The sequence below is a fragment of the Larimichthys crocea genome, chromosome IV (genome assembly GCF_000972845.2).
Source record: "Larimichthys crocea isolate SSNF chromosome IV, L_crocea_2.0, whole genome shotgun sequence".
Lineage (NCBI taxonomy): Eukaryota > Metazoa > Chordata > Actinopteri > Sciaenidae > Larimichthys > Larimichthys crocea.
The window spans coordinates 2,921,929-2,945,386 of NC_040014.1; the positions used below are offsets into that span (position 1 = coordinate 2,921,929).

General features: G+C 39.4%; 2 protein-coding genes across 2 annotated transcripts; one reads left to right on the forward strand and one right to left on the reverse strand.

The window, feature by feature from the left end:
- Positions 1 to 62: 62 nt before the first annotated feature.
- Positions 63 to 8,126, reverse strand: wdr5 (WD repeat domain 5). Its single transcript, XM_019271571.2, has 15 exons — positions 8,003 to 8,126; positions 7,453 to 7,665; positions 6,387 to 6,496; positions 5,674 to 5,782; positions 5,283 to 5,356; positions 4,015 to 4,104; positions 3,469 to 3,558; positions 3,255 to 3,338; positions 3,102 to 3,157; positions 2,611 to 2,657; positions 2,322 to 2,397; positions 2,084 to 2,117; positions 1,758 to 1,832; positions 1,244 to 1,331; positions 63 to 1,143 (listed from the first exon to the last, which is right to left on the reverse strand). Exons 3-15 carry the CDS (start codon positions 6,462 to 6,464, stop codon positions 1,043 to 1,045), a joined length of 1,002 nt encoding a protein of 333 aa, XP_019127116.1. The 5' UTR covers positions 6,465 to 6,496; positions 7,453 to 7,665; positions 8,003 to 8,126; the 3' UTR covers positions 63 to 1,042.
- LOC104924864 (bromodomain-containing protein 3-like) lies at positions 8,037 to 16,449 on the forward strand. Its single transcript, XM_027278583.1, has 11 exons — positions 8,037 to 8,139; positions 9,698 to 10,048; positions 11,810 to 11,947; positions 12,027 to 12,162; positions 12,716 to 12,840; positions 12,951 to 13,259; positions 13,340 to 13,468; positions 13,585 to 13,740; positions 14,835 to 14,962; positions 15,066 to 15,340; positions 15,469 to 16,449. The coding sequence occupies exons 2-11, from the start codon at positions 9,854 to 9,856 to the stop codon at positions 15,570 to 15,572; spliced, it is 1,695 nt and encodes a 564-aa protein (XP_027134384.1). The 5' UTR covers positions 8,037 to 8,139; positions 9,698 to 9,853; the 3' UTR covers positions 15,573 to 16,449.
- Positions 16,450 to 23,458: the final 7,009 nt, after the last annotated feature.

Here is a 23,458-nt window from a genome sequence, read left to right on the forward strand (position 1 = left end):
AAGTGACTGATGCCGGGTTGATTCTGTGTCGCGTTCATTCGACCACTCTGCAACATGAGGCGTACAAAAACTGTTTTTTATTAAGACGCAGGTTATAGCTGTCAAATGCAAACACATATTCCACAAAAAAAAAAAAAAAAAATCCAGGTTGACTACAGAGAAGAGACGCTGCTGGCTTTGTGCGCAGAACTACAGTATGAGCTAATCAAGCGAAGAAGAGAACATAAAAACAGTGACGGCCAAAATGATCAAATCACAATACATGTCAATGTAATATGTACAAATCCTAGAACACAAAACTGCATTTGGTCACTGACATTTTAAACAGGGTAGTGGCTTAATTCAATTTAATAAAAATAATCGTTACATTTCCATTTTTTTGTAGCTGTCAAATCTGTGACATCACATTTTCTTGAGACATTTTTGACAAACTCCAAATCCTGAATTTGTTGCCATAATCTGCACAGAACTTACAAGAAAACCACTAATAATGGGGCCACTTGAATAAATAACAGCCAAATGGATCCTTGGATATATCTTTTTTTTTTTTTAGCTTGATGTCTTTCAGACAGCACTACACGACTACACAAATGAATTAAAGGCAAAAGAGAGGCCAAATGACCGTTACATTTATTGTACAAGACCAGAAACGCACGTGTATGAGTTGAAGCAGTGACATTAGGATTAATGCAGTGTCAAAAATACTGAAGCACCAGAACCAGAAGTATCAACGCCGTTTTGTAAATTCTAACAAAAGACACCAACTCCCCCTGTGGAGACAACAAAATCTGGCACGTGAACAGAATCTCTCAGATGGGACAGCCACGTCCGCTGCAGGACCGACTCTCGGCTGATACTGTGTGTGGCTCGATGTGTCTCGTTTGGTTCTCCTCGCTGAATTTCATCACCTGAAAGCCCTCTGCGTCCCCGCAGGAGCTCTCTGTTATAAAACAAGTCCTCTTTTCTTACAACAAAATGTAGAAAAAAAATTATTGGAAAAAAAGAAAAGAAATATGAATTGGCCAAAAGATCCAAAAAGGGCTTAGCAGTCGCTTTTCCATAGCTTGATGGTTTTGTCATTTTCTAAAGCCGCAGATGCGATGATGTTCTCTGTCGGGTGGCAGGCAGTTGATATGACAACGTCTGAAAAAAAAAAAAGGTTTTATTGTGAACATATTACAAACTGAACGCACACGTAACCACATGAAGGACATGTAAACACTTCAGATCAGGCCTGACGTACCCGTGTGACCCTGGAGCTTCTGCACGATCTCCTTCGTCTGCAGGTTCCAGATATAAACCATGTTGTCCTCGGAGCCGGACACAATCCACTGCAAGAGAGCGGAGTTAGATTTAGCTGCACGTGTCGGTCATTTCAAAAGCGTAAAAAATACAAATACACAAACTGTGCAGGTGAGGCATTAAAGGTCCAGTGTGTCAGATTTAGATGGTTCTGTTTCCAGAATGTGGCACAAATGTTTTTATTTCTGAATAATCGCCTAAAAAATAAGTATTATGTTTGTTTGTTTGTTTGTTTTTTTCATTTAAAATGAGCCTTTCATATCTACAGACGTGTCTGTCACGTGTCTAGAGTAGCCCACAATGGCAAACTAAACACTGGCTTTAGCTAGGGCCAATGTAGTGATGCCGCTAGATGCCACTGAATCCTACACACTGTTCCTATAATCACCAGAGGAAGGTTTATTAAAGCAATAAAACTCAAAAGGAATAAAAGGAGAAAAAAGGAGAATTCTTACCTTTCCACCAGTGACGGAGAAATTTGCAAATATGCAGTACTTCTCGTTTTTATGGCCGGTGTACGTTTTCAAGCACTGAAAGAACAATGAAAAGTTCATCATCTGTAGTATAACCAACAGAAACGTGTGTGTGTGTATTTAGTAGTAAACAAAGTGAGGAGAAAGATTTTCTGTTATCCCCTCATGAAACTTGACGTGTTGAAAAAATAACTCTACAGATGAAATCACGATTAACAAACTACATGACGGGTTCACTTTAGTTTACACTCTATCCGACTCATAACACTGGAAAACATCATTCACAGTAAGTTGTCCACGGTTCTCACCTTTCCTTTGCTGTAGTCCCACAGCTTCAGCGTGCTGAGGAGACAAAGCACAGCAGTGCATCTGTTAAACAGCTAACATACACACAACTCAAGAAACCAAGTAGTTCTAATGATCTCATATACAGTTTGTCTGTATACATCTTCAGCTGAGATAAGCTTATTATAGTGTTATACCGCCACCTGCTGGTGGAAACCATGTTTGGAAATGGAGTCAGACTGCAGGTATAGAGTAACTCACTTGTCCAGTGTAGCAGCCAGGATGTACTTCCCGTTGGGGGAGAACTTCACGAATGACACAGGAGGGTTGTCATCGTCTAAGAAAAACGACAACAAACACAGTCAGCACACACACAGGGCTAAATATAATCTAAACACCTCGTTCAGCGTCACCCATTCACACATTTCAGGACTGATTCTGGTAAACTTCTGTCACACAGTAAACAAATATGCTATTGTTTCCTGCAATTAAGTGAACATGAGGTGTGTCCAGAGGACTGAAGATAGCAAGGAAGCTCTGCACATCTTACCTATGAGTGTCTTTAAACACTGCCCTGATGCAGTGTCCCAGATTCGGCTGGGGAAAAAAAAAAACACAGAAACAAAGAAAATGCACTTATTTTACTTGTTTTGGTGAAATTTCTTTGACCCAACTCTGATTTACAGTTTCCCGCTGGACAATAAATTGATGCAAACTGTAGCTGCCGTTAGCTCAGTTTGTTAGCTGAGCAAGAAGCCACCGGACGAGACCAAGCTGGACTTCATGCTTGTTGGACTCGTAAGCGATATTAGCTGGCTGCTACGTCTTGAGTTGTTGACCTTGCCTGATATTTAGTTGTTATCGTTGTGGTTGCCATGGTAGTTTTTGCTCAAATATAATCATAACAAATACTGTCCATGTTTACCACAGTGGCGGCACACACTGAAACTTTGCCTCAAAGAGACAGCAGTAATCTGCTAATGAGAAACACTTGGAATTTTCCACTGTCACCTTATGTATAAAAATACAGTTTGTTCTCACCAGAGGCCGTCATAGCTACTGGACACGATCAGAGAGCCGTCTCTGTTGAAGTGGACCTGCAACCAGAGACACATCATCACATCACATCATCCGTCATACATCTACAAGATTCCTCTAATGGTAACAATATAAAAAAACAAAACTTGTACTTACAGCAGAGACGGGGTCAGAATGAGCCGGCAATGTTTTCAAACATTTCCCAGTCTTCACATCCCATATCCTTACGCTCTCGTCAAACTGGGAGCAGAAAAAACAAACATCACTTTTTACATTTCGCTCGCAGACGCTCAAAGTGAGCGCCCCAGCCTTAAGAAACATCTGTTCTCCATTTGCTGCTCGTTTCATGCCAAAAAAGCTTCGCACTCACCGATCCCGACACGATAAGATTGGACTGCGGGTTGAAGTTGCAGCAGAAGACGTAGTTGCTGTGGCCTTTTAGAGTTTTCAAGCATTTTCCCTGGAATGAAGAAAAATGAGATGAAACGTTACGTCTAAAATCGACCTCCCGCTCAGCACAGTCGGTGTTAGACGGCCTCCAGCTAGTCATCGCTGCCGCGTGACTGCAGCTTTAATGGCGATTAAAATTTTACGCAGACAGAAACCGCAGATCTGAATCCTAAGAGTGTGCATGGATTTCAGTTCCATACTTCATGAATGTATAATGCTACAAGACACCGTGTCAGCCACTGCTCCTACCAATCGCATTCTCCCCTTTATTCACAGCAGCACATGTTCACTTCAGCTGCGTTACGAAGCCTCCTGGAAGGCAGCACGATCACGGAGCACAATGATCTGATTTTACTGACATGGCTTTTAGAATTTTGATTTAGAATTTCGACCCTTTAAAGTCTCTCGAGCTCTGTGATGCAAGTCTGACAGTGGTGAACTTGTTGCCATTTCTCTGCTCGCTTACCGAGCTGACGTCCCAGATCTTCAGGGTTTTGTCATCGGATGCAGACACCAGGAGGTTGGAGTCAGAGGACCAGGCCACGTCAGATATACCCTGCACAAAAATAGAACACATATAAAATGATATGAAAATCATTTTTGACATATCTTTCATTAAATACAGTACATTAATGTTCAAACACATTTCAACAATTTGATGCCTCCGACATGTTCTGAAAAGGTTGGGACAGGAGCATGTTTACCACTTGCTTTCTTTTAGAGGACATTCAGTGAGCGTTCGGAAACTGAGGACACAAAATGTTTTGAACGACAAATTCTTCCCCGTCCTTGCTTGATTAGTGGTTTCAGTTGCTCAGCGGTCTTCATTGTCGTCTCCAATGTGCTGCGCCGTTTTAATGGGAGACAGGTCTGGACTGCGGGCTGGCCAGTCTAGTACCTGCACTCGTTTGTAGCGAAGCCACATCGTAACACGTGCAGAATGTAAGTACAGACGTGTCTGTAAAACACATCGTCTGGATGACAGCGTATGTTGCTCCATAAGTTTTCAGCGTTAACGCTGCCTTCATCACAAATACTGGCTTTCACTGCTAATGATCTGGATGGCCCCTTTCCTCTTCATCTATGACTTCCAAAGAACAATTTCAAATATGGACCACAGCATACTTTGCCATTTTCTTTTGGGAAACTAGCTCAGAGCAGTCTGAGCCCAGAGAAGTTCAGATGTTGATATTTGGCGTTCTCTTTGCACTTTAGGAGTTATAACGTGCATTTGTAGATGCAACAACAAACCGTAATCCTGAGGCCATATGGAAATTTGATACGGCTTCAATTCTATTTTCATATAAGATTTTAAAGAGTTTGCTGGTCATGGATATTTGATGTTCGTTTTCAGAGATCTCTCTGATTTCTTTAAATCTTTGAATGATATTGATTGAAATCCATAAATCCATTCAAACTGTGTGTTAACATTCTTCTTAAACTGTTTTACTATTTCCCAATGTAGTTTTTCACAAAGTGGACTTGAACCTCACTTCATCCCTGAGTCTTTCAAGATGCCCCTTTAATACCCAGTCATGATACTTTCCTAACTTTTTGGAACACGTTGTAGGCATCAAATAAATAAATTTAAAAGAAAACATGATATATACTGATGATCTTTCTCACAGATGCTACAACCATTTAACATGGGTAAAAAGAAAAAAAAAGTACATCTCATCTTTTAAAACATAAACAAAAAGGCAGAAACACTGCAGCAGAACGATGAGAACTCACAAGTTTGTGTCCGGATATGGTTTTCTCAAACTTGCCGTCGTATGCGCCCCAGATTTTGATGAGTTTGTCAGCAGCTGCAAAGACAAAATAAATGTGTTCAGTGATACAGGCTTCATGAATCAAGGTTCCCTTCCTGTAAACAATGCATTACGTTAGGACAAAAACAACAACAAATATTAAAATATAATTTAAACTAAAACTGCAATGATTAGTGGATTATTCAATTCGCTGATGTGAGAAGATTTACTGCCAGCTATTTTGATAACTTCTTTTTTTCTTTCTTTGGTTTTCAGCTTGAGCTGTTGGTTGGTTTTCATTCATCTCATTTCATTTCATTATCGATTCTTCTGCATGATGAAACACGCCAAAGAAAACAGGAAAAAGAACTCACATGAGCTGGCGAGCCATTCTCCGCTCGGGCTGAATTTGACAGAGGACACAGCTTTAGTGTGGCCCGCTAATGTGAACTTCAAACTGTAGTTTGGCTTGGCAGGCGCAGACTGGAAATGAAAACAAAACGTGACATTTAGAAATCTCTGAGAACTGGTACCATTTGTAACCGGTTGTGAACTGGCATGATGCCGACATGTTTTTTTTCTGATAGCTGTTCACTGCGAAACATTAAACTGGTTTGTTTACACCGATGGACACCTGCAACCGAGAGGAATCATGACAGAGAGGAAGAAATGGCCCAAAGTTAGGCTTCATTTCCCAAATAAAGAGAACGCAAGACGATGCTGATAATTGTCTGTAATAAGAAAACGAGAAGGTGGAAATGCCAGTAATATGCTGAAACATCTTTCTACACAACATGAGCTAAAATTTTAAACTCCGTGACACTCGACTCACAAGTGCCACTGCCTCCCAGCCAGGTTACAAAGGGTAAATATCCTGTTATAATAATTTTAGCAGGTACTTTCTTTGCATATAAAAATAACCCTTCTCTTAAGAATACTGTGAAAATAACCAATTTTCCACACAGTAAAAAAAATGATTCCCATCTCTGGTGACAAATGGGCAAATATTTATCCAAAAAAAGAAAAGAAAAACACATTTCAAGACAGAAGCTGCGGGAAACACTAAAAGTATTCAGTGAATCCAAACCTTGCTTTGACTGGCAGACGCCGATGGTACGACTGGAGGTTTCGTGTCAGTCTCTGGTTTCTTGTCTTCTGTTGCCATTGTGAGGAGATACGCATCTATTGAGAACAATCCTGGCAGAGAGAAAAAGAGTGACATTCAAAGAATTCAATTAAACTCCTGTACTGATAAATTAAAAAACAAAAATCAACAAAGTAGAGTTGAAAACACACTGCGTCATGTGGGGTTTAAATGTCAAGCAGTATGCACATGTGAAACGGCGGTGTCAGGTGTAAGAGGAGACAGCTGTGACGACACACTGAGAAATGATAAGAATGTAAAACACAGCAGTGATTACAGTAATTATTAATATAATTAAGCAATTATTAAATTATTAGCATGGCTCTTCCTGCTGCAGTTCTGCTATTTTAAATGACACTGCAGCTGTCAGATTCAGCTAATTGCTAAAAACATCAAACTGATACATTAGCTCGTCGTGTAAATTAAATATTTCTTTTTTTTTTTAGACAATAAAAAATGACGCAGTTTTTTTAAATCGTTTTTTTCTCTCGTTAATTTGTTTCTAACAGTGTCACAGACTATAATAATAAACTGCGTGGCTGCATTCTCCTGCAGCTATTAAATTAGCTTTTTCGGTTAGCATCGAGCTAACTAACGCTAAGTGGCCTCGTTCGCGGTTTAAAACAGATTACGCAGACATATTTCACACAGCCAGCTGCACTGGGAATACTAATTTACTGTTTATTACTAATGCGTTAACGCCAATTTGTGTTTTCAATGCAATAAATAAGAAAAGAGGAAATATCAAACAAAGGGCCTTCGCTTGAAAATCCCGACCCTGACAGAAAGCGTTAGCACACGGTTTATATTTATGTAAACATTAATTTGAAAGCAGACAGAGACACGCGCACGGTATTTTACACGCGCTGCCTTGAAACCAGAGCTAATGCTAACGCTCGTGCAGCTCGTCTGCGTGAAACGCGTCGACGCTGTTGACAAACTGGCCGAGCTGCCACGGAGCGGCCCTCCATTCAAACAATGAGCAATCAGGTCAAAAGCCGATACTCACGGGGAATTTAACGCGTCTTCACGGGTCACGGTGTTACTCCTTGTTCGGGTGTGGAAGAGAAAACACGCGTGTATTTCTTCAGACGATCATGGAGAACGCGTAAATTAAATCGTCCGTCCAGCCTTTTGGATGTTTGCCTGGCGAGGAGAAGCGGGGAATGTGGTGCGGTGGTGCCTCTCTGCGCATGCGCGTCACCCTCAAAAGTAACGGAAACTAATGAGGGACAAAAAAAAAAAAAGAGTTGAAGGCAAAAGTAATTATTTTTGACAGTTGTTTTGATAGTTGGTTTCATATTTAGATACCACGTTTTATTCTGTCTATTATAAATGCAAAATATAAAGATCTAGGAATCGTGTTATTCATCCGGGTGGTCAATTTGGAGAAATATTCTCTTTTTTGTCATGTTATTATTATTATTGCCACTGTTTTAAATTGGTATGACTGTACACACTCCAACCTTAAACTATCCAATGTTATTAAAACAATTCTTCAATGGAGCTATGAGAGCATAGTCATTGCACTTTGTGAAAGAACAAAAAGTTAAACTTACATAACTCTGATGAAACTTTATCAATGGAGTCCTACAAATGACCTGCGGGGGGCAGCAGTGCGCCTCTGTCGCGTCCAGTCTGTCAGGAGTTCACCGGGAGAAGAAGAAAGCACACACTCGTAGAGCTCACACAGCAGGTTTGTTTGTTTGTTTGTTTGTTTGTTTTCAGCAAGAAAGTTTTGCGTTTAAAAGTCCATCTAACGTGTCAGTCCGGAGTTAACTGCACCGTGTAGCTGGGTTTCTGTGCCCGGTGTGACTCCGTCTGAAGTTGAGCGGCGTCGTCTCGACGCGCTTTAGAACAACAAACGTTAGCCGAGCTGAGGGAGTGTTTGTTTTGTTTACCGTGACGCTCCGTCATCCTCTGAGCGCCGCTATGTCAACACACACGAGCTGTCGTTAGCAGCTCCGGGACTCCGTGACAAACTTTATGCTCAAACTTGCAGCAAAGCAGAACAGTCGGACCTCACTATTGTCTGCAAACTGCCAAGTAGGTCAGGCAGTATGAAACTTACTTACGTTATTATTCTTTAATATGTGATGACGCACTGTGTTTATCAATTGACGTCACTGTGTACGTTTACTTTCGCCAGCTAGCGAAGTAACACCGGAGCTAATAACGCCAGCGTTATTTGTAGCTTCCCACATTAACTTCAGTATAAACATTTGCTCGGTCTGACAGCTTTTCTTACAACTCAGGAGGTGTGAGCGATATTTATTGCACGTAACGAGCGAATTCTTCATTAATTATCTGGCCGGCGTTTAAAGTCAGCATGTTTTGTTGACGTGCCGCCACAGGTGATGACAAGTAAAGCTAATAGCTGGGTTTATTAATTGCTATAAGCGTTAATGTCGGCTGCACCTGACTTAACACTGACTTAACGTGGTTGCTCTAAAATCTGTAACATTACCTTGAGAGCCTTTGGTCACTTTTTATTCTAAATTACCCTACAAAGTGACCATAAATCATCTCATTTATACCAATGTTCAGACATGGGACCAAGGTCCTAAGTCTCAAGTCTTAAGCTATAAGTCACAAGTTAGTCCCAAGTATTCTTTTCTTGGACAAGTCAAGTCACCTTTGGCATATTGTTGTAATTTTAGCTGCAGAATCTGATCTTAATAAAGTGAAAGGCAATATATAAGTAAGTGTAAGTAAACATCGCTGGCAAATGTGCCCAAAAAATATTTGTATTGTAAATACTCATGTTCAGTAAAATACATCATGGAATCAAACAAAACAGTGATAACGTAATTATTAGTTATAATAATTATAAATACATTTTATATTCACACTGAAAACATGATGTGAATAACACTCAAGTCATTCAAGTCGTCGTATCTCAAGTCAAGTCCCGAGTCTTAAACTTCCAAGTCCGAGGCAAGTCTCAAGTCACTAAGTCTCAAGTCCCCATGTCTGACAATGTTAGCCTAGCTCCACATTCCGTTACTTATGTGTAACTACACAAACACAAACATTTCCCTAAGATAGGGAAAGCTGCAATAAATATATTTTTCCTGTCATTTGAATAACAATAAAGGCATATAACAAACATGTCAGTCACCACAGATACAGACACTCCTTTGCTTGTCAAAACAGTAAACTAATAGTGGACTAATAGGATTAATGTCTTCCTTGCCACACTCTCATAGCTGTGTTTTTATTTTATTTTATTTTATTTATTTTGTTGTTGACAGATCACATTTTCTGGAATGAAAACTATGAACGAAGTGGACTGGTGTTTCCTCAGAGCCTTTGATAAGCTGACGGACAGAATAGCTTCGTAATTAACGGGCGATAAGAGAAACACAGACAGAGGTTGTGTTCATCTGTCGTTTCCAGCTACTGTCATCATGTCAGTGGACACAGACCAGAAACCTCCAAAACTTGTGAATCCCCCGCCTCCTGAAGTGACCAGTCCCAACAAGCCAGGCCGGAGGACCAACCAGCTGCAATATATGCAGAATGTAGTGATCAAATCCCTGTGGCGGCACCAGTTTGCCTGGCCTTTTTACCAGCCTGTTGACGCTGTCGCTCTTGGGCTATCAGTGAGTAGTTTGCAAATGTTCTTCAACATTCAAATCCTGCATTTATCACAATACATTGCTCTGTGTGGTTCTTTTTTTATTGGTGAGTGTTTTATTTATGGAGTAATAACAAATAAACCCACATTCGATGCTTCAGATTGTTGTAAATCTGCTCTTATGTTGTGTCTTTCCTCACAAATACATTTTTCAGGCTGTAATATACAAACTAATGATGTTATTTAAAACAAATTAAAGTGGCATTTAGGCTTTGGATGCTTAAACCAGGGTCATTGTTTCACACACACCACCCACTACTGTGTAACTCTGTGTGATCACTTTAAAATGCTGCGTGTTTGTCTTTCTCTCTTCTTTCACTGAAAGTAAAACTGCTCCTAAATCCTTACATTTCCTCTCTTCTTTTTTGTTCCTTCACCGCAGCTGTTGTTGGTCGTGTCGTTGTAAGTTTTGCGTTTCTCTCTTAGTGTTGGTTGGCTCCTGATGATCATGCACACCCCGCTTAAACAACACAACACATAGAGGAACTGGAATGTGGCTCAGTCTAAATCTCATCCGATATTTACAACTTATACCCACACTAGGGATGCAACGATTACAGGGTTTGATTATAGAGATGGTAGAGTATAGTCTGAGAAAAAAATATAATGCATTTATTTATTTCACAATACTGTGGATGTATAAATTCAACTAAGTATTTAAAACAAAATAAATAAAGGAGGACATTGAGGAGGTCTCTTATGCCGGTGTTATGCCGTTGAGTGGATTAATGCTGTTTTGCTGAAAGTTAAATGTATAAATATATAATGTATAAATTAGTTCATTGTAAGTGACAAAAACATTTGGCATAGCTGAGCCCTTATGCTTGCAAAACTCTGACATTTTACACTGTGGTTAATAGTGAAATTGGTGAATCGTTGTATCCGCACATAAATCATAACAAATAACCCTAAAATAGCCATGATGCTATATTACTACATTTTTATCATATCTATACATGATAGTCACTACGTGATTAATGATTTAATCATTTATAAATGAAATAGAAGCTTTAGTTCTGGATTTTTACTAATTGAATAACATTTTTAATTGTGACTATTTCTAAAGTAATCCTTACTGTAGCCTTTTCCAAAATTCCATTCACCTCTGTTGGTGAGGGGATGTAGAAGTCTCAGACACAGACATCTCCGAACCTGGATGAAATAAATGAAAAATGTCTGCATGGCTAATGGAAGAATAATTCTACTTCATTACAACTGGGGTCTAATTTACTTAGTTTTGGCTATCACTTGTATTGGTTGAGATGACATTGTATTCAGTGAAATGATTGTTGAGATCTGGGAACATGGTGGCATGTTTTAGGGACGTAAAACTGAAAGTGAGCAGACCTGAAAAAAATGGATGAAGTCACTCATTGCACAGGAAGACTACATTACACCAGTAGAAACAGAGAGTTTGGTAATAATTCAGCTGTTCGCCTTTGTTTTAAGTTCCAAACAAGTGTGGTTAACCTGGAGGGTTGTTTAAAACCTATCTGTTGATCTGAACATTTTGGTTTCCTGCCCCGTCTGACTTCATCTTAGTAATGTGGCTATGTTCCCAGATCAACCCATCATGTTTTTATGACAATAGGAGTTATGGCCAAAACTATCAAAACAAGATCCAAATTATAATAAATTGTAATGATGGTGGAAATGAGAAACTTTTTGAAATGTTTAAGATTCCATACATCTGACACATTGACTCCTTTTTTTTTTTTTAAATCAGGATTATCATACAGTAATAACATCTCCTATGGACTTGGGAACCATCAAGAAACGACTCGAGAACAACTACTATTGGAGTGCGAGTGAATGTATGCAAGACTTCAACACCATGTTCACCAACTGCTACATATATAACAAGGTGAGGAGCTTTGTGATTGAAAACACAAGCGCGCTGGTTTGGCCTCACAGACACTTAAACCCTCCTTCTTGTCCTCTAGCCAACAGACGACATTGTGCTGATGGCCCTCGCCTTAGAAAAGATTTTCTTGCAAAAGGTTGCCCAGTTGCCACAGACGGAAGTGGAGATAGTTCCTCCTGCAGCCAAAGGGAAGGGCAAAAAGAGTAGCACTACAGGTAACAAAGCCATGCAGCCTCTGCCTTCAGTTTAAAATGTTGCACAAATATCTCCTTTTTAAAATATGTTTTTCATAAATTTACCCTTTAGCGTTTTACAGGCTTGCAAAATCGTGTGTCGTTGTTTATTTTAGTACGTGTGTAAGGTGGATATTTCACCCTGCATGAACATCAGTGTCACCCAGCAGCAGTGATTAACTGCATCACTAACCTTCCGCCACTCCTCGTGTTTTTGAAATGACAAATAAAGCACAGTGCTCCAAACTCTGTGCTGTCTTCCCTGTGGCTCCTCTATAAGTTTTATGTTGCTGCCACTAAAACTGTGTTTCTTTTTCTTATTCCACGTAAATCAAACGCACTGTTAAATGTAGATGGCTATTAATGTGACAGTTGGGGGCATTTCTCCAATATTTACGCGCATGTGTTGGAGTGCACAATATACCTGCCTCTGAGAAGAACAACTCTGGGTAAGGGAAACACAGAAAGGTATCCAAATATCCTGCATGTTTTGTTTTTTCTTTTTTTCTTTTACTTTAATTTGTTGTAATAAAAGGTCTGCAGAATGGAACTGTGACCATGGGGCCTTCAGCTACGACGCCCACATCTCCGTCCAATGTCAGCTACACGCCCTCCAACTCATCGTCAGTGCCCAAACACTCCTCGCAGACCTCCCAAAAAGTGAGTCAGCATTTGTGTCTCTGACCCTCCTGTTTTTAAAATCACACTGCATGAATTTTTACCTTATTGGTGTGTGTTTTGTTTTTGTTTTTTTTCTTGTTCCAATGAAGAAGAGAAAGGAAGACGCTACCAGAGATTTGTGCTCAGAGAGTTTGAGTGATTTACCAGAAAGCAAGAAGAGGAGAAGGAACTCCGGTCGAGCCACCAATCCCTCCAAGAAGGACTTTGAAGTGAAGGAAAGTGAACAGGGCAGAAATGGCGAACAGCTCAAGTATTGCAGCGATATCCTGAAGGAGATGCTGTCGAAGAAACATGTAGCCTACGCCTGGCCTTTCTACAAGCCCGTTGACGCTGAAGCTCTGCAGCTACACGATTACCATGACATCATCAAATACCCCATGGATCTCAGCACTGTCAAAGTATATACTGCACATTTACATATACAATGTTTTCTCTGCGGCTTCATGATCTTCATCTTTGATAACTTTGTATTTTTCAGAAAAAGATGGATGGAGGAGAGTACCGGGACACACAAGGCTTCGCAGCGGACGTTCGGTTAATCTTTTCCAATTGCTACAAATACAATCCTCCACATCACGATGTTGTCGCACAGGCCAGAAAGCTTCAGGTGTGTTTTAAATTATTACATATAATAATTAAAGTTTTACTGGTTCTTAGACCTTACTAGACCTTTAATTTTAAATTACTATGAGACTTCCGTCATTGTGGGCATATTTACTCCAGGGTGTGTTTGAGAAGAGGTTTGCAAAGATGCCGGACGAGCCGATGGACTTGACTTTGCCAGTGAGTGCCATATCGGCTAATCGCATCAACGGCTCATCCAACTTCGACAAATCGGACTCAGCCGGAGCCACCCGAATCGCTGACTTGCAAGAACAGGTGAGTGTAGAACTGGTGGGTTTTGTAGAGAATTTTTATTTATCAGTGTTCAAGCGGAGAGAAAGTCCACAGGATGTCCGAGATGCCTAATGCTAAAAGGTTTATTGTGGCTTTATCAAGAAAAATGGATGATTTATCAATACACTTTTCATGGCATAATGCCACCTCAGTTCTGAAGAAGCTGTCCTCTCTGGCTTGTTTATAAGCCCTCAGGACAGTGACACGACTACTCAATGTCTATAAATAACCTTGCTCAATGCATCTACAGTATAAGGTATTTGTCATTAGTGTACAGACAAGGAAACATGTTTACCTTTAGTGGTCCAACATTATCTAACTCTGTAGAGGCTTCTCAATGATGTACGTATCTGTTGTTCCTATGGAGTAAGGCAGCCCTATCCTCTGGCCTTGGTTACCGTGGTAATAGTCAGAATGGTGCCTGCTTTTGTAAAGCTTTTCTCCACAGATCTCTAATTCAGTCTTGTTATATAACATCATTTTCTCTTACTTATAAACCTGTTTCTCAGACGGACAGAGATGAAAATTATCGAATGTTTTGCCTTTCCCACCTGTAATATAGTTTGAGTGAATCGAAGTAGAGCTTTTGTATATGCTTTCCTTCATTTCCATGTGAGATATTGTTTTCCCATCAATGTAGCTGGCACCATATTCTATATAAACACATAACCAACAAACCACGCACAATACAGCAAGGCATATTTGGAAAGATCTTATAAGTTATAAAAATAGTTCTGCCGCCTTCTTTTCTGGCTCTCAAATATACAGCAGAGAGGGATGGATGCTTGAAGTATTTCAGATGATGTGTTTGTTTTTCCTACTCTGAGTCTTACCAATTGTGCGGAGAGGATATTGTTGACTAAATAAATCATATGGCGAGTTGGCCCAACAATAAATGACTGAATGAATAAATAAGACTTCTTTGGCCTTATTTTTAGACGTTATGCCGCATCCTCGCCAACATAGAAAATACGCTCTGGCTCTTTTATTTCTTTCTTGCTGCTTTTTTGGCACGCATTATTTTAATGCTACTGCAGAGCTCCACAGTAGCCCATTTCTGTTGACACTTTATCCAGCTTAAAGCTGTTCAGGAGCAGCACACTGCCCTCTCCGAAGTCCCCACAATTAAACCGAAGAAGAAAAAGGAGAAGCACAAGAAGGAGGACAGCAGGCAAAATAAAAGCAGTACAAATTCCAGCTCCAGGTAGGACGTTTCACATCTGAACGACTCTATTGTTATTATTATTATTATTATTATTATCATCATCCTCTATAGAGACCTTTGACTGTGCTGTCTTGAATTTCAGGCTGCTGTGGAAACAAAGCAAAGACTGGGATTCAGACGATGAGTCTCTGCCGATGACATACGACGAGAAGCACCAGCTGAGCCTGGACATTAACCGGTTACCTGGCATGAAGCTCGGCCGGGTGGTGCACATCATTCAAACATTAGAGCCCTCAATGTTCGACACCGACCCAAATGAGATCGAGATCGACTTTGAGATACTGAAGCCGTCCACTCTGCGCGAGCTGGAGCAATACGTGAAATCATGCCTATATAAGAAGTTTAAGAAATTTCAAAGTAAGTGTCAAGCTTAGCTGCCGTCTTCCCTGGAATCATTTGATATTAAGTTGATAATTACCCGAAGAATGTAAATGCAATTTAGCATTTAATCGATGAATGTGCTTTCTCTACTTCCTTTCATGCAGAGAAAAACAGCCAAGCTGTGTCTCATCTTGTCAGCTGCAGCAGCTCTTCGGATTCTGCCACCAGCAGCTCCAGTAACTCTAGTTCAGAAAACAGTGACTCATGACAGCTGTAGTAGTTTTATTTATTTATTCTTTTCTTACCAAAGCAGAGCGATTCACAACTGCTAAACATGGTTATTTTTGTTTTCACTGTCTGGAAAATTAAACTCCTCACACATTGCTTGTATTCAGTGTGGCTTTTCTCACTCTTTCATTATTAATCGCAATATCCGTCTATGGCGTTTCTTATCAGATGCTATAAATTCACAACAGGGCTGGATGGCATGCTGCTGTGGCTAGGCCACATTTCATAACATCTCAGTCCCAACCAATATCCTGTCTCTGTCATTCATTTTGCCCATACACATGAAAGGCACTGGGTAGAATGAGTTAGTTTGTTTTAGGTAAATGAAGGTACAGTATACAGCAACATATCCATCAAGCCCAAATTATTAACTTTTTTTTTTTTTTTTTTTTTTTTAAATCGTTATAACCTCAAAGAGCCTCAAATGTCCAAAAATCCTGTGCGTGGTTAATGGCCATGACCTGTGAAAATGGGAACGGCAATGAACATGCCATGTTTAAAATATTGTTTTGTAGAAATTAACAGGATATTGTGTTGAAGCTTTGAAGTATTGGTTGGTCAAACGTGGAAATGTAGGTGCAGATTCTGGTTGGACCAGGTCTGAAAATCTGTTTTAGTCATGTCCAGCCTTCATTCTACCCATGTGTCGAGTTGCAATACCCTGTACTGTACCAACAGTATCAGTTCATATGTTTATTTACACATTGAATGATTGTATGGTACTTGGAATTCATGCAGTGAAGTCATTTGTATGTCTTGTTTTTTCCCTCTGTTATTATTTTATTGTATTTAAAGGTTTAATGAAATACCATATTAAAATGTACTTTTATATCAAAAACAAACAGGGAATTGTTTTTAAATCACTTTTCTGTTTTCTTTACTGTTTCCAGGTCTGATCAGATGCAACAGTTCACGTTTTCTTTGCTTATGTTTAGTTTATTGTCTACATGTGATTCCAGTTCAGGGCCTTTTACACCTTTTAGTGTCCAATAGATGTAACATTTGCTAAGCTAGTACGTATATAGTGTGAGTGGTTCATCACAGCCTTCCTTTATTTTAGACTGTTTAGCACTTTAAGGTCCAGTGTGGAGGATTTAGTGGCATGTATATTTATATATATATATATATATATATTGTATTATTATTTTTATTATTATTATTATTATTATTATTATTATTATTATTTATAAGAACTTGAAAACAAGGACACTCATTCAGAATCTGAGAGAGTCTGAGCAGCAATAAATGTTATTTGTAGTGAATGACACAGCGTGAAAAGAACACACACAATTATCTTCCCAACTATGTTTAACTGTTTGGTCACTGTTATAATATTATATATAATAAATAAAGTGACTCAGTTTTGAAATATTTTCAAGCAACATGTTTGTATTCATCTTCATGAAGTGCCTCAGATGCAGGCTGCCTTTTTTTCCTATTTAGGTCTTCTTTATGGTGAATAACTGACAACATGTATGTGTGTAAATACAATGTGTGCATGTAATACATAAAAACTTTGCCTTCCTTATTGAGGCTTTGTTTCCAAGAATATGCTTTTTGTAAAACACAGTTTGTACTTTCCTTCACAGACACTGTAACTTAATTGTGTCTTCTGTACATATTTATCTGCTAACTTTGGGTGACACTCTGATGTTTTTGTTAATAAATGTAAAAGCACAAAAGTGTTTTTGTGTTTATTTAACAGAACAGGTGTAGAATACCATCAGTGCGGCGCTCTTTAGTAAACACTATGTACCACAGTAAAAGAAAGCCCTCTTGCCTTGAAACACTTACTCCACTTTCAGCTGGCCTGCCAACTGCTCTACAGAAACTGGCACATACTCAAAACTGACCAGTTCAAACAGCTGGTGCTGCCACCAGCTTACACTCTGTCGGATCTCTGTGCTTAACTTCTTTCTGCATGGGCTGGAAGCGCCTGAGATGTGTAGTGAGTGTTGTTTGTATCAGGGGACTGCAATATTAAAAGCACTGACTTGTATTGGCACAGAGACGATGAGAGTAGGATATATGTGACTCAACACTGCTTGCACTTCAGCAATCAACCAGGAGATGGCCTGGTTGATTCATGTACTATCCTCAGCTTTATTTAGATTGCTTTTATACTGCAGTTGGAATAAGTATATTATAACCTATGCACAATGCATTTGTTTTTTATCATTCATCATCAGCATATCAACATCAGTCTAGAGAAATGATGGTTGAAGTGATTTTTCGTTAAAAGAAAAGAACTGAAAACTATTGTTAAGATAGGACCGATACGGCAAGCCCCTTTTTATGAAACAATGTAAACTGATACAATAACTCCAACATAAGTGCTGAGAGAGAACTGTGGGGCCATTCATCATTCACAGTTTTTTTTTTTTTTTAAACTCCCCTCCTCACGCCTCAACTTGCTGTCCTTGCACTGTGCATGTTGCAGGGATACGCGCTCTTTCCGCATTCCCATCATACCACATTGAACATGCCACTTTGCGCCCACCAACAACCTTGGGGCATGATTGATCAATGCCACAACCTCAATGACAACTAGTCATTTCTGCCACTTCTGGCCATCACTCACAAACGCATGAATCCAATGTTAAAAAGGCCACACACATGAAACTCTCCAGACATGTCATGTAAGACTGTGTTTGCTTTGATGAATGGATCTCTGGTTTTCATTTTCTTTTCGCCACCTTGTAGAAGAACACTGAGAAAAAAAGAAGAAAAAAAGAGCAACTCGATGAATGTGGCTTCACAATGTCAATTTGAATCGAGGTATGTAGAATGAACTGCACATGTATGCACTTCTGTTCAGTTACTCCAGTTCAACGATTTATGCTAATGTGACATATCAGCAATCTTAATTGCAAATTAGTTGAAACTGTTCTCAGTAAAGTGAGTCTTTTTTTTTTATCCTTAATTTGTAACTAGATATATATAGCATGTATTAGACTATTTCATTACTGATCCAAGAAGAGAAGTTGCTGAGTATATCATTTGCAGCACTGCATTGCATCACATTCACATATACAGTGCATACACATTTTCTGGGAGCTGCCCAGGACCATAAGCCCCTATACTCAGCATATCATTGAATCAGCTAAGGCAACCTAGTCATAACCCTGTTTCTCTAACCTTGAGGCCACTGCTGCCTGATACTTTAACGTTTAGGTTACAGTATATTGCCGTATGTTTTCCTCAGTGTTATCTGTTGTTTTTTTAGTAAAGTGAATGGAGGACTTAGTCATACACTGTCATCACATAACAGGATGTTCCAGCAGCACTGAGTTAAACTGTTTTGACCTTCAGTTATCTGTATGAGCAAGATTCACTGACTACACACAATGTCTTCTTTGAACAGCACATTTTCTTTTTCAAACTCCATACAAAATGAATGCTAATCATTAAAACAAAATTGGCAAATTACCTCTTAAACTGTCATCAGTTAAAGATCCTTTCTCTTCTGATCAGAGGATACGGACAAGAAACTCTCAGCTGTTGCTACCTTTTTCTGTTCCGTCTTTTTTCACCCAGCTCTGGAATGGCTGTGAGCATGCCAACACAGATCCCCTGAGAAAAATAGGCCTGCTTAAAGATTTATAAGCCATATTTTAGGCTGATGGGGCTGTTCAAAAGGTCTTTAAAGGTTAAGTGATCTCATGGCTCCATCAGCCAAACTCAAGGACCATTTGTACATTGCAAAATGCATTGTGCAAAGGACATTATCAACAGCCATCGCTCGCCCATTTTTATATGTCCCAAGATTACAGTGCTTTGTCAGAGTTAAGTAAGGTTTTACTTAACTATTAAGAGTCCGGACCTGGTGTGATCTTAAACAAATGGTGCATTGAAACGTAGCTTTGACTTACAATGAAAGCCGGTGTTGTATTTGTGATGAAGTCTCTGTCCATAGATTGCATATATGCCCTGTAGATGAGAATTGTGTTGGGTGACCTTATCCTGGCATCAAGCAACACCTGTAGTAATCTGATTTTTGAGTGATTGTGCAATGACTTTTGGCCTATTGGTAGGTGATAAGATTAAACTCTGGGGCCCAGTAGGAGGAAACCACCAGCAGTCAGAACCCCTAACTTTTGGGTACTCTTGGCAGTCCTCTCCATCACAGTGAGATGTGCAACTGCAGGAGATGAGTCCCACTAGGTCCAAATCCAAACTCTCAAATCACTGTTGAGGCATCTTTAATGGTTCCATCTAAGGCTTGATGTCCAACTGGATTTAGAGGCACTCATTAGGGCATGTGCTCTAGTCTTATCTGTCTTTTCATATTCCTGCAAACAATTGCTAATGCTCAGCTAACTGTTGTGGAGTCAGCCTGAGGATTCCATTAGCATGGGGTCATGGGCTGTGCCAAACAACAGCTAGTATTGTCTCTGCACTACACTTGCAAATAGTTAACAGGCCCAGAGAGCAGCTGTATGAGCCGGCAGAGGGAGGCAAAATATGGCAAACTTTTTGACTATAGTTCAGTCACATCATTCTTAAAACATCTTGTGTTTTGTATCTCTGTGTCCTCCAATGGGAGTTGCAACATATTTGAGTGGAAGGCCATTTGTTACTGGCCTGTCCCAAACAAAACAGCAAGGAAGGCAATATTCATGTCCCCTGTGAAGGGCTGAAAGTGGTTGTTTGAATCATTCCTTCAGCCACGGATATGAATAATTTCAATTCATTCCATTGTACATGGTTTCCATGTGGAAATCTAGCTTTGCAGTACACCGGACTTTTCTGTGCTGCTCTATTTTATGCCTGGAGATAAATTAGCCAAATGTATTGCGTCCCTGTGGAAATCTGAAGGTGGGAAGGGACGATGATAACTGAGTTGAGAAAGTAATGAGACATGACAAAAGAGGGTTTAACAAGAAACAGGTGGCATATTGATGGTAACGACAATTAAGTGGTTAATTGACCAAATTTGATTATTTTATTAACAAGAACTGACATTGGGAAATCTAAGAGAAGAGAGATTAGGAAAGGGAGAAGGGAAGCACCAAATTAAAGAAGTGAACAAAATACAAACCAAAGTATCTCGACAGCAGAAGATAATTAGGAAGAATAGGAACTGCAAACGTTGTATGATGTGGCCAGGAATTCACTGAAAACACAGGCAACATGGAGAAGTTGTAGAGGGCATGTGGGATTAAGGTGTGTGTATAGTTGTATCTAGAGAAACTGAGAGAACAAAGAGGGGTAAAATATATTTTTTGTTTCCCATTAAAGAGAATACTTGACTTGTTTATTTAAAACTTGGATCTTAGCTTAAACTGGCATTAATAAATTTGGATGAGTCCAATATTCACCTCCCTTTTATCTCTGTTTTGCTCTCTATCAAGGGAAAGTAGTTGACTCTTTCAATGGTGGGGAAATTACCAGCCAGTTGTTAACGGTGTCTGACAGCCATTTGGTGCTTGGAAGGTAGCGTACAGTGGGTTTTTCACAGTGTGTGTCTGAAAATGATGCTGATGAGAGTGTCAAGAGTTAACTAAACAGTACTCAACAGTTGCTGTTGAAGGTTGTATATCTGGAAAATGGCCTACATCGACCGACAAAGTGTGACAGGCCTTTTTCACAGCTAATATTTCAACTTGTCATAGTAAGAAAGAAGCACAGGTGTTCCTAATAACTTGAACAATGGCTCTGTTTTATTCAAGTGTTCCAGTAAGCAATGGCAGTGTGACGCTGAGTTGGCATGCACAATTCCAGGACCCCAAAAGTGAAGCAACCACCATTCATTTTTTTATTATTTACACCTGTGATTTTCATTCTTCCAAGGCCTCTTGGAAAAACAACAACAACAAATATGCCACTTACAAAGTGTTGACTCAGACTTTATGGCATCACTACCAAGGTGAGGTATGATGGAACAAGTCATGACAAGTCAATCACATTTTTCAGTAGCAGAATTTGGTTTATGTTATTTGTTTTTTGATATTCTACCATTCAGATGAGTAAATTTAACTAAACCTGAATCTCATGTTAAAGAACACTTGTCTTATATAGTTTGTATATGAAAACACTCACCTCGTAACCTTGGTCTCATGGAATAATCCGCAATGTCCCCTAAAAAAAAATCAGAACACCTACACCACTCTGTACTTTCAAGCCTGTCCTAAATAATCGTCTTCAACCTGCCCGTGGCTGCTTTCACCATGTCTGTGAATCAGTCTGGTATTTTATTGCTGCTATATTATTATAACTGTTAAGATGATGTTGCTGTAAAAGACCATATGCTCAGCCCATCCAGCCAACAAATAAGGTTAAATACATAATGTTTAGTAATTTTACAAACGGTTTAGCTCATCTCTCTCAGGGGTAGTCATAAACATGGAAGTGTGTGTAAAACACATCAGGTGTAAATAGCAGAAAATCTTTGTTTGATGCGGATCATTCAAGGCCCGTCAATGACTGCATTCTGAGTGGTTGGAGATTGTGTGTTGTGGAGGGGATCGTAATTACATTAAAGGAGCGCTCCTGCAATTTAGTATTGCACATAATGTTAAGAAGTGGAAGAAAAGGCACCTAAAATAAATTGAAGCAGAGGCCAAGATATCATTTTTACTTTTAGTGTCGTCTATAAATAAAGCTCCAGAACAGTGAATCCTACATTTCCCATAATGCTTGACAGTGTCTTTAAATTGATTTCACTTCAATTTGATTTATACATCACCAGATCACAACAGAAGCAATCTCATTCCATATAGAGCACGTCTAGACCGCACTCTTTATAACATTATTTACATAAACTTAACTATTACCACCATGAACAAGCACTTGGCAACAGTGGCAAGGGAAAATGTTCCTTTAACAGCCAGAAACTTTGTGTAGAACGCATCTTTTTTGTGGGCGGCCATCTGCCGCAACCAGTTTAGTTAGACACTCTTCCCTTTTCCTGCCCATGTCTTTTAAATCCACGCTTCTAGTTTGTAACATGGCCTTTTTATTTAAAAAAATAATTGACTGTGTAGTACTCTGTTGAATGAAATGATTTTGACATATATAATATACATTTTAAAAAAATCCCAAATCATTATTTTAATAATAAACCTGTGGATACTCTTGATAATCCACTTCATTGTGAGCAAATTCCCTGAAATCTTGAGAAAGTACAACAGTCAGCAATAGTTGGCTGTCAAACTTTGTAGATGTTATAAACTTGATTTTGCCACTTTGACCACAAGGCATTCCACTGAGCTTGTTGTATAACAGCTACACACTCAATGGCCACTACTTTAGGTACAAAGCAAAAGACAAAAACAAAACAACAGCTCTTCCATGAATTATACTTTTACTAAGCTTATTTGCTGACACTGTCAGCGAGGGTTTAATTTAACTGTATCTCTTGTAATTGAGGTTGTTATTTGCAGTAGTGTTGAACTGGACTTTAATATCCATGCATCCATTATCTGTAACCACTTATCCTCATCTGGGTCACGGTATAGATGGAGCCTATCCCAGCTGACTATGGGCGACAGGCGAGGTACACTACCAGCTCATGGACTTCAATATATTGAATATCACCGCCCCTCATTCACATACATGAAGGCCATGATATTAGAAACATGCCATCAATATATTGCACTCCAGTATAACACCACCACTCACTACGAACAGTCATGAACATGAAGGAGATTTATGACCTTTCTGACAGTGTCAACAAAAACTCCAACATTATAAGCTTTGTAAACGTAGAATTAATGAAGGGGCTGTTATATGTTGTTGTATATTAGATGTACCTAATAACGAGTCTATGTCCTAACCTCATATAATCAAACAAAACTGTCATTATGAGCAGTGAGGTGTGTTTTAATTGTGCTTTTGTTGTTTTGAAATGTCCCTTTAATCCCC

Excerpts from the sequence above, each read along its gene's own strand:
- LOC104924864 (XM_027278583.1), top strand. The coding sequence starts at position 9,854 with ATGTCAGTGGACACAGACCAGAAACCTCCAAAACTTGTGAATCCCCCG. Across the intron at positions 10,049-11,809 it reads CTGTCGCTCTTGGGCTATCA|GATTATCATACAGTAATAAC; the intron begins GTGAGTAGTTTG and ends TTTTTAAATCAG. Across the intron at positions 14,963-15,065 it reads AGTACAAATTCCAGCTCCAG|GCTGCTGTGGAAACAAAGCA; the intron begins GTAGGACGTTTC and ends CTTGAATTTCAG.
- wdr5 (XM_019271571.2), bottom strand. The coding sequence starts at position 6,464 with ATGGCAACAGAAGACAAGAAACCAGAGACTGACACGAAACCTCCAGTC. Across the intron at positions 5,783-6,386 it reads CGTCTGCCAGTCAAAGCAAG|TCTGCGCCTGCCAAGCCAAA; the intron begins GTTTGGATTCAC and ends TTTCATTTCCAG. Across the intron at positions 1,833-2,083 it reads GGGACTACAGCAAAGGAAAG|TGCTTGAAAACGTACACCGG; the intron begins GTGAGAACCGTG and ends TTGTTCTTTCAG.